General features: G+C 41.5%; 1 protein-coding gene across 4 annotated transcripts in view; it reads right to left on the bottom strand.

Annotated features, from left to right (window-relative positions):
* The window catches only part of ldb2a (LIM domain binding 2a), a 98914-nt gene that overhangs the window by 35883 nt on the left and 43915 nt on the right, over positions 1-19116 (bottom strand). For all 4 annotated transcript variants that reach the window (XM_052059910.1, XM_052059902.1, XM_052059887.1 and 1 more), the window contains exon 3: positions 292-464. In XM_052059910.1, coding sequence (XP_051915870.1) covers positions 292-464 — 173 coding nt within the window. The remainder of the gene's footprint in view (positions 1-291; positions 465-19116) is intronic.

Raw genomic sequence — 19116 nt, 5'->3', positions numbered from 1 at the left:
TTCTCTTTAGTAAGCAGCTTTTTACGTGTGAACGCTCCACCAAATTTACACCGGTGTAAGACATATTGCAACAAAATATGTCGGTGCAGCACCGATGCAAATGTGTGCCGTGTGAACACCAGTAGAGGGAATAGCGGCTGAGTTACATTCTAGATACTGCGGCTAATTCGAGGTTCATCTTGATTCCAACTTAGCTATCTCGTCGACTTTTAAACGGTTTCTTAACAGGGTGGATTTTGCTACAGCGTGTGTGTCCGGAATACATCACGTGACGAACGAGGTTCAGTGTACCTTAGTGAACATGGGCTTGCCATGCTGAGTGACCATGGTGCACTGGTCGCAGTCCAACGTGATGCACGAGTTGTGGAAGGACTCCTTGGAGTGCTTGAGGATATAGTGCAGCTCACTGACGCCGCCCTCAAACACCGTGCTGAAGTAACGGGGGATCAGCGTCCGGCCAATCGCTGCAGCGGAGAAGGGCAAATAGGACAAGGAAAGATGTGGTCAATGAGATAATGTGTGGAGAATGCTCACGTGCTAACAGTTGCAAAGACCTGCAGAAGCAAAACATCACCTGGAATACAAAAAAGGGATTTTCTTTTTTTTGTACAAAGGGGATTTTACATCATGTGCTGTAATTACATACTGTATACCCTTTCAAATTGAAAAGTATAAAATGCGAACATGCTCATAGAATTGATGCTACTATCGTCGCAGGACTGTATCTTGAATACTAAAAGTACATAGGCAGATGAATCGAGAATTTAAATCATGCAGAGTATCGCAAAACCCTTTCAAATGAGAATGTACAAAATGAGAACATTAGTTTGTTGTAACCATTTCAAATAAAATGGCCACCAACTACGATGTATAATACAGTATGAACATTTATAGATTGAAAAACATGAACATGTAATACAGTATAAACATGGCAATTACAAATACATGTATATCGCATTAAGGAAAAAAATGATTCTATTCGACATGAAACACAAAACTGTCGCATTCCTACTTCATTCAGTCAGCAAATGAAATGTGTATTCTCCAGTTCAGGATGCGCCGTGCCCCGAAGCCTCTGTCACATGTTTTTTTTTTTTTTTTGTATGTTCAGGTTCAAACAATAATAGTGTTTGCCATAGAGCCGTGTCTTGGTATCAAGGAACTAAGTTGAAGAGAGTTGGGAGGTGGGGCGGCTTCATTCTGACAACAGTAGTGCTTTATTTCCAACTTGTGGCATCTTGGTCCCAAGGAACGATGGTGAAGCGATTTGAGGTGCTTTCAGGCAAGTCAAGTCACATTTATTTAGATACTGTAGCAATTTATATACACAGGGCAACTTAATGTACTTTACTCAACCAAAAGCACAACACCTAAAAGCGTTTACAGAGTGGATGAAGACATTCAAAGTTAGACACAAAATATTGCTCCACTGCCTTCTTGTCGCATTTTGTTTTCAAACTACCAAAGTAGTGCTTTGCCACCATCCTGTAGCATCTTTGTACCAAGCAATTTTGTTAAAATAGATTGGGATTCTCAATTTTGACAAAAGAAGTGCTTTGCCAAAATCTCATGGTATCCTGGTGCTTACGAACTAAGTGAGTTGAACGCGCCATTTAGACAAATGTAGTGCTTTGATGCTGACTTGTGGCATTTGGTGCTGAAGAAATGCTGTATAATGGAGTGAGTTGAGGCATTTCATTTTGACAAAAGTAGTGCTTTTTTGCTATCTTATGGCATCTATTGGCAATTGGTGACATAAATTCCTCATGGATTTTCACGACTGGCAGCAGGGCTTGGTCAGTAACTCTGTATAGACAACGCCTCGGCTAGGCTACCTCACAGTTTAAACCGTGCCCTTTAGTCCGAAACATAAACATGAAAATATTCAAACTCAGACGTCTGAAACACTTTTGATAATGGGTATGATGCCAACATGAGAACAGTTGCTATGCTATTGTAATATCACGTTCAAATCAGTAAGATACCAGCATTACAAAACACAATTTTTTTTCCCTTTATTTAATCTAGTCAGGTGCAATATTTTTTTCATTTTACAGTGACAAACTTTTTTTTTACACCTGTATGTTTAGGCAGTTATAATGTCACTTAGAAGGTTTTACTCGGCTGCAATTTGAATTCAGAACAGATTATTTACATTTCGATTGTGACCAATGGGAACAATGTGTGTGTGTTTTTGTGTGTGAATTTGTGTGTGTGCACAGCCATGACTGGCATGTTTTTCCAACTCAATAGTCAGGCATGGCTAAGTAATACATACAGTGTTTGGCATCATGAGCAGCAATTGGACCCCTCGCTTGTCTCTCTCTCTCTCTCTGCCTCCCTCGCTCGGCCAGCACTACAAAACAAAGTATGTCTTGCATTGGAGCTGACTGCTAATGAGCAAGAGCTCTGAGGGGGGTTGCGGGAGCGGGGGGATGAAAGCTGGAAAGAGGGAGCGGTAGAAGAAGGGAAGATGAAAAAAATAAGGGTTGTCAGCGAGCGAGGGAGCGAGAAAGAGAGAGATAGAGAGAGAGAGTGTGGTGGCGAGGTGGAGTGAGGCCCAGAGTTTGTCTTGCCAAAATAGGCGTCCCAATCAAACCCAGCGTGCGTCGCCGGGGGTGATAGAGTGATAGATGGCGAGTAATGGCGGGCACGCTGGGATTGTTTCAAGAGTTGCCGTCGTCGCTCGGCTCTGATCGGCGTTCTTATTTACACTTGAGCCGGCTGGACTGAAGAACGAGCAGCTTGGGGTCCCTTGTAAAAGTGTGCAGACTGTTGACATTACATGTCAGCTGACGTCCATTCATGAACGCTTTTACACCACAATGAAACACTAAAAGTAGTATGACAGTTGACGGTGAAACCTTGGACCTTGATGTCATACTTAGCTGATTCCAAACCTGGCAGGCTGAAATCACTCACAATATTGCATTGGTTCTCCGATTTTTGATACCCTAGCACCACCCAGGAAATGACTTGACTTGGAGAGCCGATCCAAGTACCACTATAATGACTCACATTAAAATACAGTAGGCCCAAGTGTTCATGAAAAACATGACAGAGTTTATATTCCTAAAGTTATATTACAAGAATAAAAGGCACCTTTCCAGAAATAATGTCCAAATTATATGCAATAAAAAAAAATCATAGTAATCCCAGTCGTGTTGTTTTCGTCAACGACGATGATGAAATTGTTTCGTTCACGCCCCTTTTTTTTTCATGAAGATAACGAGAAGATGATGAGTTAAACTCTTTGATGACTAAAATATGACGTGAAGTGTGAGTTTTCGTTGATGAGATGAGACTTGACCAAAGTGTTAGCGTGTGGTTTTTCAGATGTTCAAAATACATCTCTTCCTTTTGTGGGTTTAATCTGTCAGTCAAAAAATATTAGCAATGCTTCTGCAACTCTCCTTGTTTGGTTACACCCACCACCTGGCCGGCACAACACATCACGTCTGCGGTCAATCGTCACACACACGCTTTTCATTGATGGACCATGGCGGCAGTGTCAACAGAGGGGCTTGTTGGTCAGAAACGAAGAAAAGATACATGGATATGCTTTCTGTACAACCCAACAGAAAGAGGAACTCAATGCACTGGAGATGGCGGTAACGGTAAATGTGGCTTGTCACGACGCTAGATGGCGCCAGATATCATTGAAGCGAATGCTGAACTTGACTCCTAAGTCCTAAATGAATCTCTCACTAAGAATAAAAATAAAAATAGCGGTACGAAAGAAAAGAGAAGAAAATAATAGATGAGATAACAGAAAATGAAGAAACTAGCGACAATCTGGAGAAACGTGTCGAAGATCGACCAGGTTAATCGGCAGCTGAGGAGAAGTTATGATGTAATTTACATTTCAAAAACCAGAAGCCATTCATTTACGAATGTGATTGCACTTTAGTTTACATATTTAAATGTTCAGATATTAAGATTTGAATGAGGCAAAATAACATGCTTTTTCCCTCAAAATTTTGTTTCAGATGTACTGTAATTATTTTCTGTGTAAAAATTAATTTGGTGTTCAAAAAGTATTTTTTCAAACTTGAGTCTTGAAAAAGAGGGGCTTGTCTTATAATCAGGGCCGTCTTATATTTGGGGCAATACGGTAAGTAACATAATAACAATTTCATTACAAAGATTTTGGGCATGCTGGAGCCTATTCCAGCTGTCTTCGGGCAGTCGGCAGGTACACCCTGAACTGGTGGCCAGCCAATCGCAGGCCACATATAGACAACCAATCACACACACTCAAAATCACACATAGGGACAATTTAGATCTGGCATGTCCAGCTCCGGGCCTGGAGGGCCGCTGTCCTGCCTGTTTTTTCGAGCTCTCCTGGCTGCAACACACCTGATTTAGATGATCAGCTCATTAGCGAGCTCTAAAGCAGCTTTAGAACGATCCTGATGATTTGAACCAGGTGTGTTGCTCCTGGGAGAGCTGGAAAGCAGGCAGGAGAGCGGCTCTTTAGGACCGACTTTGGACACCCCTTTTTAGAGTTTTCAATTCAACCTACCATACATGTTTTGGGAGGAAAAAGGAGTACCTGGAGAAAACGCACACAGGCACGGGGGAGAACATGCCAACTCCACACAGAAAGGCCAGAGCCTGGAATCAAACCCTTGACCTCTGACAACCAATATCAATTCAATTTGATTTTCTTGCAGTGCAAGGAAAATAATCATTGATGACGCGAATGCATCATGAGGTCAGTTTGCCAACCGCCAATCGACACCAGAGAAGAAGATGAACAAGGAAAGACAATACATGAGGTTCAGTCATGTATTGTGGTGGTGTTTTTTGTTTCTGCAGGTCATATGGAGAGCAAATCTTATTTCTGTGTATTTCTATACAGTCCAAAAACTTTGACGAGACAGTTTACTTTTTTTTGGGGGGGGGGGGGGCACTTGGCTGGGAATGAGTCCATTTCCATTTCTTTCAACGGGGAAGGATGATTTGGGATACAAATGTGGCCACAATACAAATCCAACTTGTATATCAAGGCACCACTGTTTATGATATTAATTAGACAGGTTTAGAACATCTCACTTTCTGTGTAGTCTTTCCCCTGGCTGGTTGGCTGGCTGGCTAGCGCAGCTTCAGAGATGCGCGATAGCTGGCACGGACTCAGGAGGGAAGACAACGAGCGGCATATGCCTCTCAAGTAATGTGTATCCAAACATGCAATTTACAAATAATTAACGCTGTGTTAATTAGTCACATTAATTCACGCCACTTTGTCGAGATTGTTCCCTCCAATAGACCCCCTCCCACACACACACCTCCCCCGCCCTACCCTACCACCGGCGGTGCCCAGGACTCCTGCCAGCAACGTCAGCCAGCCAGAAAAGACATCAGGAGCCCTTTTTTTGTTTGTGCTTCGAATAAAGAGGGCCCGCTGGTGCGAACGCTTACACACAATCACAGACACACACTCCCATACACACAATACACAAAAGCTTGTACATGCGGCGCGCATATAAAGAGTGTGCAGGCAGCAAACACAAAATAAACTGAGGCAAGTACAGAGTCTCCCTGCCAACAAATACATATCTTTTACAGAGGCCTGTATACACCCCAAAATGTGTTTGTACAATTAACTTATTCACTCCCACTGAGTGGCCGAGATCCATCTGAAGTTAAGTCAATGAATATAATTTATGGAAATACGATGTACATGTTTAACAATTTGGCCACAATTAGCTGCTATGTCATGTCCACATGCAAAGACAAAATGCTTCACAAATTCATGTTATATATTTGTCTCCTCTACATAGTTTAAGGTTGGCAGCAATCAAAAAAAATGTCAAAGACAACTTTGCCTTGGAACTCAAACTGGTTTCTGGGGCTGATTTTTAGTCATTTATTTTTTGGGATATCAATCTGAAAATCTCAAGAACAAGTTATCCTTTGTAGGACCCCTGAAAATGGCCCCTCAAGTCTGCTTTAAACCAAAATGGCAGACTTTCTGTGTATTTTTTCAATCCTTTTGGTGGGTCTACTCATGACAAACATAACTGCCAAATTTCATGCTACTAAGTAAAACTGGTTTTGGGGGTTCATTTTTTTTATTCGGTTGCAATCTGACAACAAATCTACAACATGTTTGTTACTGAACCTCAAGAAAGTGGTCTAAAATATCCACTTCAAAGACTTCCTGTGTATTTTCGTGCATGGGATTTTGAGACTTTTTTGTGGCACTTCTAAGGATAAACAGACCCACCAAATCTCAAGTTGTTCAGTGAAACTGTCTTTGGGGTTGAATTTTTAAAACATCCCTCGGAGATTTGACCATTACTAACTTAGATGGTTTAGTGTTGCATTATTTCCTGTGGCACTGTGTAGGTGTCTTTGTTCAGTTTTTTTTTAACCACAGTTGAACATAAATCAGCATGCACAGTGCAAAGGCCATCGTTAACCCTACACCATGATGCTTTGAGCGGCCCACACACCACACGACATACACGCGCACACATGCACACACATACGTAGAGACACACATATCCATAGGATATACAGTATATACATTTAGAGTCGTAATGATGCGCAGAGGGAGTGAGTGGAAAGGCTGCTGGGCAAACAACAAGCACACCCACATGCAAGAACAACATCAAACAGTATACAGTACATCCTATAATACACACTATATAGTTTTGAGTTTACCCTCAGATATGACTGATTTTCCAAACAACAACTTACTGGTTGTATTAATTATTCATGACATATTTAATTTTTAGCAATGTACCATCTGATATCATGGGGGAGTTTGGCCAATTCTGAAGGATTTGGCACAAAAAGCAGCAATTAGACATTCTGGAGGACTTGCGGCCTACGGATTGCTTTTTAAGAAAGAATATAGTATAACACAGTGGAAATCAAGAATGACAAGTGGGGACATATAACGGATTCAATTTTAATCCGTTATACGGTTTAATAATTAAAACCATAAACGTCAAATCATGCGAGACACAAAAGGTCACAGGCATAGAAAGAGAAACAACAATAGATCATTTTGAGTAAATAATCAATTTTAGTACAATGATGTGAAATATGATAGGGAAGACTGGTTGGGAACCACAGATCTAAATATTAACTCCACAAGTGTTTTGTTTTGATTTTGATTTTTTCATTTTTACTTGGAATGTTTAAGACACAGTCCTATACTGTATCAGCAGTTCTATTGTTTTTACATATATGCAGCATAGACATTAATTTTGCCAAGCAGACACTAACATAAATACCATGGGGCTGACAGCATAATGGCTAATGACTAGCATTGACTTATATAAGCAAACGCATTATAGGAGCAACAACAACAGAGTGGATCAAGCATCTGGCTGAGCTCTATTGATTTCCTTACAGTGTGCAGTGTTGTGTACAAACCTGCGCTTTGTTCGACCTACAGTGCGGCCCGTGATCAATATGCTAAGCTAAAAATACTATCGTGATCGATGATTAGCCTTTGGCGTTCGCTAGTGTTGATGATCGCCGAGACGAGAGAGTCATGGATGAAAACCGAACTGACATATTGATCGGCCTTGGCTCGAGTATCGATTGAGCCAGTTCAGTGTTCGCGGCTAAAATCGGGGGGTTCTCGCGTCATTGGCAAAATAATTATGTGCACTCAAGTTAAATGTCTATCCACCCGCTGCGCGAGCTGTCACGTTTTACCTGTGCTCTGGCCAGATGCAATTATGCAAATTAACATCTCGGAATTGGGCATCTGAGATTCCTTTTTTTTCAGGACCCCAGAAACAGACAAAATGACTGCAATACAGTGCTTTCAAAATCCCGAAATTTTAATTTGCAGCAATCGTGCAAAATCTGTCGAAATAATTGCTTCTGACGGACTCAAAGCAACTGCCAAAATATGTCTAAAACGTGGGTTGAAATGAAAATTGCAGACTTCCCGAGTCTTTTCCGGAATGGGGTTTTGAGAATTTTTTGGGAGGCAAATCATGACAGAAAATGCCAACCAAATTTTATGCTGCTAAATGCATCTGGCTTTGGGGCAGATTTTTTTTTTGGTGGATGTACTGCGTTAAAGTTTCCAAACGACCCTATAATGGTGGCTTCAGACCAAATCTGTTTCTTTTTCGAGAATGTCTTTCTGAGAATTGTTGGAGCGTCTATCTATAATGGCCATACTTACCAAATTTTATTAGTTAGCTCAGTAAAACTGGCTTTGGGGACTGAGTTTCCAAAATTGTGGAGAAACTATGAGTGTCAAAGTGTCCCTGAAATGGCAGCTCCAAACCAAAATGGTCAACTTCCTGATTCTTTGCAGACTTTTGGTCCACATGCCTTCATCATCCACATCAAATTTCAAGTGGCAAAGTGAAACTTGCTTTGAGGGCTGAATTTCGGAAATTTTTGTGACGTTATGTTAAAAGTAAATCTCAAATCTAGAAGAATGCTCACAACTAGTGGGACTTTCCTCCTACACACACATGCACACACAGAGTATATGCACCAGAAGGTGGGAATCACTGCCCAGAACATGAAATATTCATGGTTCATAAAAGTTTAATTCCATCTCTGGTCGTCCTCTCTGCATACTTCCTGTCATCAAAGCTGGCATCTTATGTTTTTCGTCAGCTCAACAACTTTGCTGCTGCCTCCTACCATGCAAAATCAACAACAGCTTTAATTCAACTAATCAGATGGTCTCGTATACAGTGAGGAGTGATTGTGTTACTATTTAGTCAATCAAGATGGCAGCGCAGTAATAAAAAGGTGATTCTTTGTTGTTATGCATCAAGCATGACCAAATATTCATACACCTAAATACTCAGGTTTGAAATTCGAACCCTGACCAAAAATCTGAATTTGAAAACCTACTTTGAAATTGGAACCCTGTCATGACCCCTGTAGTTGAAAACCTTACCCAGTCTTAAAACCCTAACATGATCTTAAAACCCTAATTTGAAACCCTCAACATGATTTAAAAGCATAATTTGAAGCCCTAACAATGAACCCAAACACATCCTCAATGTGTAACTACGCCTGATTTGAAACTCTGACCCTTATTTGAAACCCCAATTTGCAATATTGATAAGAAACCTTACTTTGAAACCCTAACCTATCATCTTGAAACCATAGTTTGTAACCCTAATTTGAAACTTCAACCCCAACTTTGAAAACCTAAACTTGGCACTAACACAGGTTTGAAACCACAAATTGCATTCCTAATTTGAAACTGTAAAAGTGACTTTTAACACTAATCCAGCCTTGAAACCCTAAATCACGTTAGAAACCTTAATTTGCAACCCTGGTTTGAAACCCAAACACGATTAAACTAATACTTTGAAAACTTAACCTTGGCATAAAAGGCTAACCCAGGTAACCCTAATTTGAAACCATAAAGTGTCTTGAAACCCTAATCCAGGTGTTACACCCTAAACCAGTGGTAGGGAACTCTGGTTCCTCAAGAGCCACTGGTGAAAAGGACACTTTGATTCGCTCCTGTTTCATCTGTAACTGCTTCAGACAACAAAGTGTATGCAGGAAAGTGGTTAAGATTGCACGATTGTCTGTGTCTCTTGTGTTGTTTTGTATTATTTTGTCATTTTTTCGTTGACTTTTCTTTTGATAGCGGCGTGGACACCGGCAGCGGCTCCTCTTGTTTTAAGTTGAGAGAGAACAAATTTCATCTGTGCTGTATGTTACATGTTATACATACAGTACATTTGACAATAAAGTTTTATCCAATCCAATCCAATATCTTGCCTGCAGTGATGGGTCCAGCGACACCGATGCATTGACACATGCGCCGGGCTCACAGGGCAAACCACGTGTCGATGCATGTGCTGCTTCATTACGTCACGTGATTGACACGTGAACTGCATTGACACAGTCCAGGCTTCTAATTGACACACCGGCTGCGTTGACACAGTCCAGGCTGCTAATTGACACATCGGCTGCGTTGACACAGTCCAGGCTGCTAATTGACACATCGGCTGTGTTGACACAGTTCAGGCTGCTAATTGACACGTGAACTGCACCGGTGCAGTTTAGACTGCATCGGCTGCTTGGCACAGTCCAGGCTGCGCCACTTTGTCCAGGGGGCGTCGACTCAGTGCAGAGGGCGTTGACGCAGCAAAAGCCCGCCACACAGTGTTTATAAGGAAGTGCGTCTGGCTAGTGGCTACACAATGCCACCTGCCGAAACAAGCCAGACCTCACTCACGCTCGCTTGTCGAAGTTCGTGTCAGTGCAGACTTGGTGTTCGTGCCTTGCCTTCCTTGCCGATTATAGAGCAGAGACGCAAATCATCCGCCGTGTGGGACCATTTTGATGTCCTGGAGAATAAGGTATTATTTATTTATTTATTCAAATCGCCTTCTGTCGCCGAGAGCCTCTCAGATTATTGACACCTGTTTTACCATTCTAATCCAAATACATTTCAAGGTAACTCTTAGTTACTTCTTATTCACATTTCATTACAGGTGAAATGTCATACACCAACAGAAGCACCTCCACCATGCTGAGGCATTATCGGGCCAAGCATGAGAATGAAGTTCGCGATACACCCAGTATTACGCCAGGTATACAAACGTTCACTCATCTTTTCACGGTTGCTATGTTGATGATTAATTGACAATCCATCCATCCATCCATTTTCCGAACCGCTTAATCCTCACCAGGGTCGCGGGGGTGCCGGAGCCTATCCCAGCCGTCTTCGGGCAGTAGGCGGGGGACACCCTGAATTAGTTGCCAGCCAATCGCAGGGCACACAGAGACGAACAAACATCCACGCTCACATTCACACCTAGGGACAATTTAGAGCGTCCAATCAGCCTGCCATGCATGTTTTTTGGAATGTGGGAGGAAACCGGAGCACCCGGAGAAAACCCACCCAGGCCCGGGGAGAACATGCAAACTCCACACAGGGAGGCCGGAGCTGGAATCGAACCCGGTACCTCTGCACTGTGAAGCCGACGTGCTAACCACTGGGCTACCGGGCCGCCTAATTGACAATCAGTAATTATTATTGGTTGACTCTCCACTGCATGTTTGACAATCAAGGTTCCAGGAAGCAGCTGTACTGGAAGGACCAACGCACTTCTTTCCCAAACCTCTCCCACCTCGCAAAGGAGTTCCTTTGTACGCCAGCCTCATCCGTCCGTCCCTTGTGAGCGTGTGTTCTCCACAGCAGGAGAAATTACTTGTAAAAGACGCAACAGGCTGAAGTTTACAACATTGGAGCATCTTATTTTTCTCAATAAAAAATTGTGAAGTCAAAGCCCACAAGCATCCTCATTCAAATGATCTTCACATTATTTGAACACATTGAATGTTGCAAAATGAATGCATGGATGTGAATGAACCTTATGAAAATGTCTTGGAACAGATGCAGATGCAAAACCATGCTGGCAGCTACATAATAGATAATAAAAGAAAATTATCCCAAACCATAGGGATCATCCCAAAAACTAAGGATGTGCTGAATAAGAGATCCTTGTACACATTATACATTTATTACTTCCATATTTGTCCTATTGTGTGGAAATATGGGGAAATGCCAGTAAAACACACTCTGTTTTAAAACTACAATGCAAAGCAATCAGAACAATCACTGGCTCCAAATAGACGGAACCCACAAATCCACTGTTTATCGAATTAAACGATGAAATCGCCTGACCTGGTTGACTTCAATTAATGTACAAGGCACACAACAACCTCCTTTGCCAAAACATCCAGAAGCTTTTTAAAATTCGAGAAAGTTGTCATAATTTAGGGGGTACTAACCTATACAAAAAAATCTAAATCACGAACGAACATCACGCAAAGGATTGTATCTGTAATAGGTGTAAATCTGTGGAATGATTCTGAAACGGACCAGTAAAATGAGTAACTCTCTTGCTGAGATTAAAAATGAATTCGAGAGTAGTACAAGACAACTACACAAATCAGAATTAAGCTGATAAATTCGATACACTCATGAAATATAGCAATACATCAGAAATACATTGATGAGATTATTTAATATATTAATGAAATGTAGCATCCATTATGAATATGAGAAAATCGACATATACATGTGCTCCAATGAGTATGTACTGTATATACAAACCTAAGGGTACATACATAAGGGTAAAAGCATTTGTTGATATGTAGACTTTCTTTCCTATTTTGAAAAATGATCAATTCATATATAAGAAGGGGTAGGACTCGGGGGGGTGGGGTAGGTTTTTTACTTCTTTCTACTCCTTTGAACACGTAATTGTGATGATGACTATTTTCTTTTCCTTTTTTTATATCTTATCTTCACTTTTTGCCAATTTATTACCGAATTGTATGTTTATATGTTCAATATACAAATAAATTTATCAGTCAGTTCAGTCTGTTAAGTGGGTTGGCTGCAGGGATCTTGAAGGTCCAGCAGGTGACAGTGGTTAGTGACACAGTATCAGCACAGTATCAACACAGTGTGTCAGTGTGTCGACACGCCTGATGAGGCCTCATGGACCCATCACTACTTGCCTGTTTTAGATCTGTCGCTCTACTTCAACACACCTGATTCAAACGATCAGCTCATCAGCAAGCTCTGTAGAAGCCTGAAATGATCATGATCAATTGACTCAGGTGTGTTGGAGTTGCGAGAGCTCTAAGACAGGCAGGATATGGCTGTCAAGGAACCGGAGTTCCCTACCCTTGCCCTAAGCCATGCTCTAGCCTTTACCCTAACTTGATACTGAAACTCTGACTTGAAACACTTACTCAGGGTTGAAACCCTTAGTTGGAACCCTTACTTGAAACCTGAACACAAACTTTGAAACCCTAACCCTGACTTGACTCCATAAACCTTAATTTGAAGCCCTACCAAACTTTAAACCCAGATTTGTAACCCTGACTTGAAACCTCAAACATTACTTGAAAGTGTAATGTCCACTTGTGAACCTATCTTTGTGTGTTTTATTGGGAAAATATGTCATGTTGTTTATGTCCATCCAGGAAGTTTTCCATCCAAGAATGTTTTCAGGATAGTCTGTTAATCTTCGAATGGTGATCCAGGAATTATTCTGCAAATCCTTTATATGAAGAGGCAGTTTAATTGTGTGGGGCATTCACAGGCTTGAGTGGGTTGTGTCAGATAAAAAGGTGCGACCTTTGTAAAAAAAGATGAGATGGCCTCACCCCTAACTAAAGAACCATTAAGCCAATCAGAAGCCTGAGCATCGTGATGAACGTGATCAGAATTAAAGCAAAAATGAAGTTTTTGCAGCTACTCTTCTGTCTCAGCAAAGCACAAAACAGAAATGTAACAGTTCACAATTTCTTGCATGCTTTGAATAGGAAAAAAACATCTTCAAAACTAAATTTGTAACAAATTTGTTTTTGAAGATAAAGTTGGATTAAAAACCAAATTGAAAACCTTAACAATGTATTGAAACTGTCCATCCATTTTCTGATACACTATTCCTCACAAAGGTCGCGGGTGTGCTGGAGCCTATCCCAGTTATTCGGGCAGTAGGCGGAGGACACCCTGAACTGGTCGCCAGCCAATCACAGGGCACACATAGACCAATAACCATTTGTGCTCACGCCTCGGGAGAATTTAGAGCAGGGATGCTAAAACAGTCGATCGTGATCGACCGGCAGCCCTGGTCCCAAGTCCATCGCAGTGGGTGTAGGAGGAAATGGGGGAGCGGGGGGGGGGGGGGGAGGGGGGGGATGTGTGTGTTTGTGTGCGTGTTATTCATATTATATATGAATAATGTGTTATTCATATGATATATTTTTGTGTGAGTGTACACTGTACCCTAACCATCCTATCTGTTTCGTTCATCCATCCATTTTCTGAGCTGCTCCATCCTCACAAGGGTGGGGGGGGGGGGGGGTAGTGCTGGAGCCTATCCCAGCTGTCAGAGGCATCTCTCTGGCCTAAAAAGATCTTAGAAGAATCAACATTTATGATCCCTACAAAACATGCCTACATTTACTACTTTTCTATTGAGACAAGTCATTGGCGACATCTTGTGTAATAAGGTAGTAAACAACTCTTCAAGCTGTTTTTTGCCACTACCGGTTTGCTGTCAAACTAGACATAACCCCATAAAGTCTGCTAGCTTTACACATCACCTGATAGACAGGTAAGAATACTCACAGTTATATACAGTGGGCCCCACATACTGGCGTGTTGACCCCTCTCATACTTTTTTTAATATCTAAAAAAAATGACGCTTTTGGTTTTGGAAGGGTTTGAAGAGTTTTATTTCCAATTATATGTCAATTATATATTTTCACTGTATTCCTGATCCTCTGCAAAGAACAACTAATATGAATGCAGCTTGCCGAGGAGTTGTCTCCTGTTTCCATTTACATTTGTATACCTGTATTATATTGCACCCTGGTGGCCAGGGTGCACACACCAGAAGGAACAGCACAATATCTATCAATTAAATTGAAGCGTATTTTTTAAATTGAATTTAATTATGTGTTTTTTTTTTTTTTTGCTTTTACAGAGAACAAACATTGTGGTGGTGGTGGAGTTTTGGAGGGGTGAGGCGGGGGAGCTGGAACAGGTTTGTGGCATTTCCATTTATTCCAATAGGGAAAACCCTTGATATGAGTGTTTTTGAGCTACACCGTTTATTCTTTTAGAGGTTTTTGTTTGAAAATAACGCAAGGTGAATGGTGCATTGAAAGGATCTCACATGGGCGAAATAGCATCACGCATGTTCCTGAGTAGTTTCAGCTTAGTGGACCAATGTTGGAGGAAGGGAAGGATAGGGTGAAGGTACGACGAGAGAGGGAGAAAAAAACATGAGGGTAAAAAGAAGATTGGGGGGTCGGCTGGAGGACGGAGGATGGAGGAAAGGTAAAGTGGGGGAGTGGGGTTGTTCCCTTGAGGCCAGCCCTCACCCCCTCTTCACCTCCATCCATAATTCAACAGGGGGTGGGGATGAGGGGGGCTCCTGCACTAACCCCAAGGGAAACAGGAGACCTATACGCTAACCCTCCCCAGCTCCCCCCCCAGACCCCCTACCCCTGATAAGCTAACAGCAGCACACCCCAAACACCATAACAGCGTATCACTGTCCCCATAAAACAGACATTGCGAGGGACTGCTGTGACGAGGTGTCTCCATGCTGTGCCGTTCGATACCAATACACACACGCGCTCACGCATATCAACAACACACTCGCAATTCCTGGGGAGTCCGAATCAATGGTAATGAGTGCTGCTCGTCTCTGTTAGGCCTCTGATAATCAAGCTCTAATCTGAAAGGGCCAATGACACCTAGTAAAGACCCCGACACCTATTTAGTGAGTGTTGGTCTGTGTGTGTGTGGGAGGGGGCGGTGGGCTTGGGGGAGTTCATTTACTTGATGAACTGCCACAGTCTTCCCATGGATGTAAATAAATAAATAAAAGGATAAATAAACAAATAAAAAAGCTCCACTGTTTGCAAGCAGGCCATCTTGACATGGTCAACAGTGTAAGTCATGACGGTCACCACAGCGACATAAATCAAACGAACCTTCAAGGAAGTGACAATGTAAATCTAAATAAAAACACACACACACACACACACACACACACACACATACACGCACACACGCGCGCACTTAACCCCAATGAAACCCTAAGATTGACTTCAACTGATTTGGTCTCAAAACATTAGTTAATTAGAAAACCCTGAACTTTGAATCCCTAATTCCTAATCTTAAACTTTAACCCAAATTTGAAAGCCTAATTTCAAACCCGAATCCAAGTTTGAAACGCTAAATTCAAAAACCTGAACTCAAAATCCAAAGTGAAACTTAAAACCCTTATACAAACCCGGAAATTCAGCGCGACACAAAAACCTCAATTCTGCCTTGAAACCCTACCGCATTAAAAATGAAATAACCCCGTCTGAAAACTATCCACCCATTTTCTGATCCCTACCCTAGATCATGTTTGAAAGCCCAATTTTTCAGCGCACTTTGAAACCTTAATTTTCAGTCCTAGGTGACTTGCAAACCTGATTTGAAACCCAAACTGCACCTTGAAACCTTGATTTTCAACCTAAACCCTGTCTTGATACTCCTATTTGAAACCCTAATCCAGATATGAAACCCCAATTTAACATCCTAACTTGAAATCCAAACATCATTTTGAAGCCCCACTTTGAAACCATACAATGAAACGCTAATCTTGCTTTTAAAATCTCAACGTCAACTCCAAACCCAGGATTGAAACCCTCATTTGAGATCCTGACCTTAAAGCGAAACGCTAAACCTGCCTTGAAATCCTTACTAGGCACCTGTTGCTCTGGCATGCACTAATAGCCTGCGAATGTCAACAGAGGATTTCTTTTTCAACAGTTATTGATGTACTTTTTGGGAACCGAAGATAACTATTGTAAGCCTTAGATGAAATAATTAAGTAAAAAAAAAAAAAGAAAGTAGAACAAGAAAAATAATAAGTTTGTTTGCATGTGTGTGTTTGTGTAAAAGACCCACATAAACATTTAATGCCTTAAGTAAAGCCTTGCACGGACCAGAGAGGCTCATGGGTCTCTGGCACACTGTATTATATATAAATATGGATTTTTCTTCCACGTGTCAATAACTCGGTGTGTGTGCGTGTTGTGTAGGTCTTCCTGCCAGTGTGTGTGTGCCAATCTTTTCTAGGTGAACGTGTTGCCGTCCGTCCGTCCGTCCGTCCATCCGCTTTGCAGATGAAGCCGCTATTCATTATTAATCCAGCTCTCGTCTCGGTGCGCTCGCATGGCTGACCTTCCGCCGGAGTCTTCCACTGTTAAAAGCTCAGTCGCTGCACTTTGCGGGTCACTTTTTCATGAGCGCCTTGTTTGTTGCTGTAAAAAGCGCTGGGGCTAAATTACATCGCCGCATTAAAAAAAAAAAAAAAAGACGCAGGAAAACAAAATGGCAGACATGTTCAGTAACGGACCTCACGGGACTGCTTTCAAATGGAAATGTGTGCTGATAAGCATGTCGTGTGTGTAGGCAGTTACAGTTAGACGGAGTGCTTGTATTTTCCCCAAAGAACAATTTTGTATTGGCTCCATTTAAATTGAAGATGGGACAGCAGGAGCACGGTGAGCCTCGTGGGTCGCATGTCTGTCTTGTGGTTCTAAAGTTCCGTGTTTGTCTATAGTGGCCAGAGACATTCCTGTGTTGAGTATTGTAACAGCGGAAATATTTTCTTCTGGAGAAAATAATTGTCTTCTGGCAATTGTAACATTAATGTTTGGTCATCTTTTCTTAGAAAGTGAACATAATAAATTCCCTTCATTTTCAGAAATTGCAATATGATGTTTGTCTTCTTTTTTGGGAAGTGCAACATCCATGTTAGTTTCTTTTTTGGGATGATGCCAAATGCATTTTGTCTTTTTAGAAAGTAGAACATCAAAAGTTTGTTTTGTCTTCTTGTTTGGAAGGGACTAAATCCATTTTGAGCAAGTTTGTGCTTTTTGGGAAAGTACTGTATAATATAGGCAATTTGTCTTCATTTTGGGAAAGTTAAAGATCAATATTGTGCTATCTTTTTTGAACATGTAGCATCAAGTTTGACATCTTTTTTGAAAGCAAAACATTCATTTGTTTGTCTTTTTTGGGGGGGGCATTATTAGTTCATCTTCTTCGTAAACTGAGCATCAACAGTTCTTTAAGGGAGAGGAAATTTGACTTATTTTTGGAAAGGATGAATCACTTTCACTTTCTTTGCTTGGATGGTGCAATATCCAGTTTTGGAAAATACAACATCAATAGTTTGTCATTTTTTTGTGGAAAGTGCAAGATCCTCCGTTTGTATTTTTATTTTTATTTTTTATTTTTTAGTAAAATGTGATATGAATGGCGGCCCGGTTAGCGTATCGCCCTTTCAGTGTAGAGGTACCGGGTTCAATTCCAGCTTCTGCCTTCCTGTGTGGAGTTTGCATGTTTTCCCAATGCCTGTGTGGGTTTTCTCTGGGTATTCTGGTTATCTCCCACATTCCAAAAACATGCACGGCAGGTTAATGGACAGAGATGTGTTCCTCGAGCCGGTCCTTGGCCTCGAGAACTGGCTTGAGGACCGAGGGGCGGTCCTTGGTCCTTGGCCTTGGCCTTGGCCTCGTAGTCAAGTCCTTGGTCTTTGGCCTTGGTCTTGGCCTCGGATTGCCGGTCCTCGGACACAATGAGGGATTAGAGCCTCAAATCCCTTGCATAAGGACCGCAAAAATCACGAAAGAATCGAATAAATTCCATCGAAGGAAACCCATATTGAAGGATTAACTCTGTTACTTTAAAAGGGGCGGGTCTGCCACTGAAGGGTGACAGTTAGCGGCACGTGTAAAGAGCGGCATCACAGTTAGTTTCAATCACGTTTTGTTGCGTTCGCAATCGGCAGTTTAAATAATAATTATTTTTGCACAGTCGTCACGTTTGTGCGGTCGCACTAGAATGTTTGTTTGAACCAAGTAATTTGCGTTACAGCTGGAGTCAATAATGTCGGCTCTTTTCATAACCAAATTTGCCATTCAGTTCAGAGACAAAAAACATATTTCTTTCTATTCAAGCAAATGAATAAATACAGTTTGACATGTTATTCAAGAAATAAAAATGAGCCTTGCCCTTTTTAACATATTTTCTCGATTAACTTGAAAATTCGTGGCTAACAACAACAATTTTATCATTGAAACTATTGTTTGAGTTGCATAGCTTCAACAAACTGCTGTACTGTATTAATCATTACAGAATCCTCAAATAGAAGATTTAGTTGAGCCGGTTTCTGATCTAAACTACATTACCTGACCAGGCTCTGACAATTATCATTTTGCAACAAACACTTAACATATATTCTCTCTGGTTTTGTTGAATCAGAAACATGCAACGTTAGGCACGGCCTCCATATGAGAGCTGCGTAAAGAAATGTGTAAAGCAGGGGTGGTGCTGTTTCGCCACTCACCCATTTCCTTGTGATACTTTGAGCATACACTGTAAGAACTCATACAACTTGCGATATGACCAAAATTAGCCAAGTGCTTTCACACTATGACGTGTCGCTGGACACTCTTTTTGGCTTCAGATGGCCAAGAAAAGTGGCAGCAGTGATGAGCAAAGAGGAATAAGGAGGAGGGAGATGGCTTTGGTAGGCATGTAATTGATCCCT

Source organism: Hippocampus zosterae, chromosome 1 (genome assembly GCF_025434085.1).
Source record: "Hippocampus zosterae strain Florida chromosome 1, ASM2543408v3, whole genome shotgun sequence".
Taxonomy (NCBI): Eukaryota; Metazoa; Chordata; class Actinopteri; order Syngnathiformes; family Syngnathidae; genus Hippocampus; species Hippocampus zosterae.
Note: the sequence above shows the minus strand (reverse complement) of the source record. Positions and strands in the feature narration are given on the sequence as shown.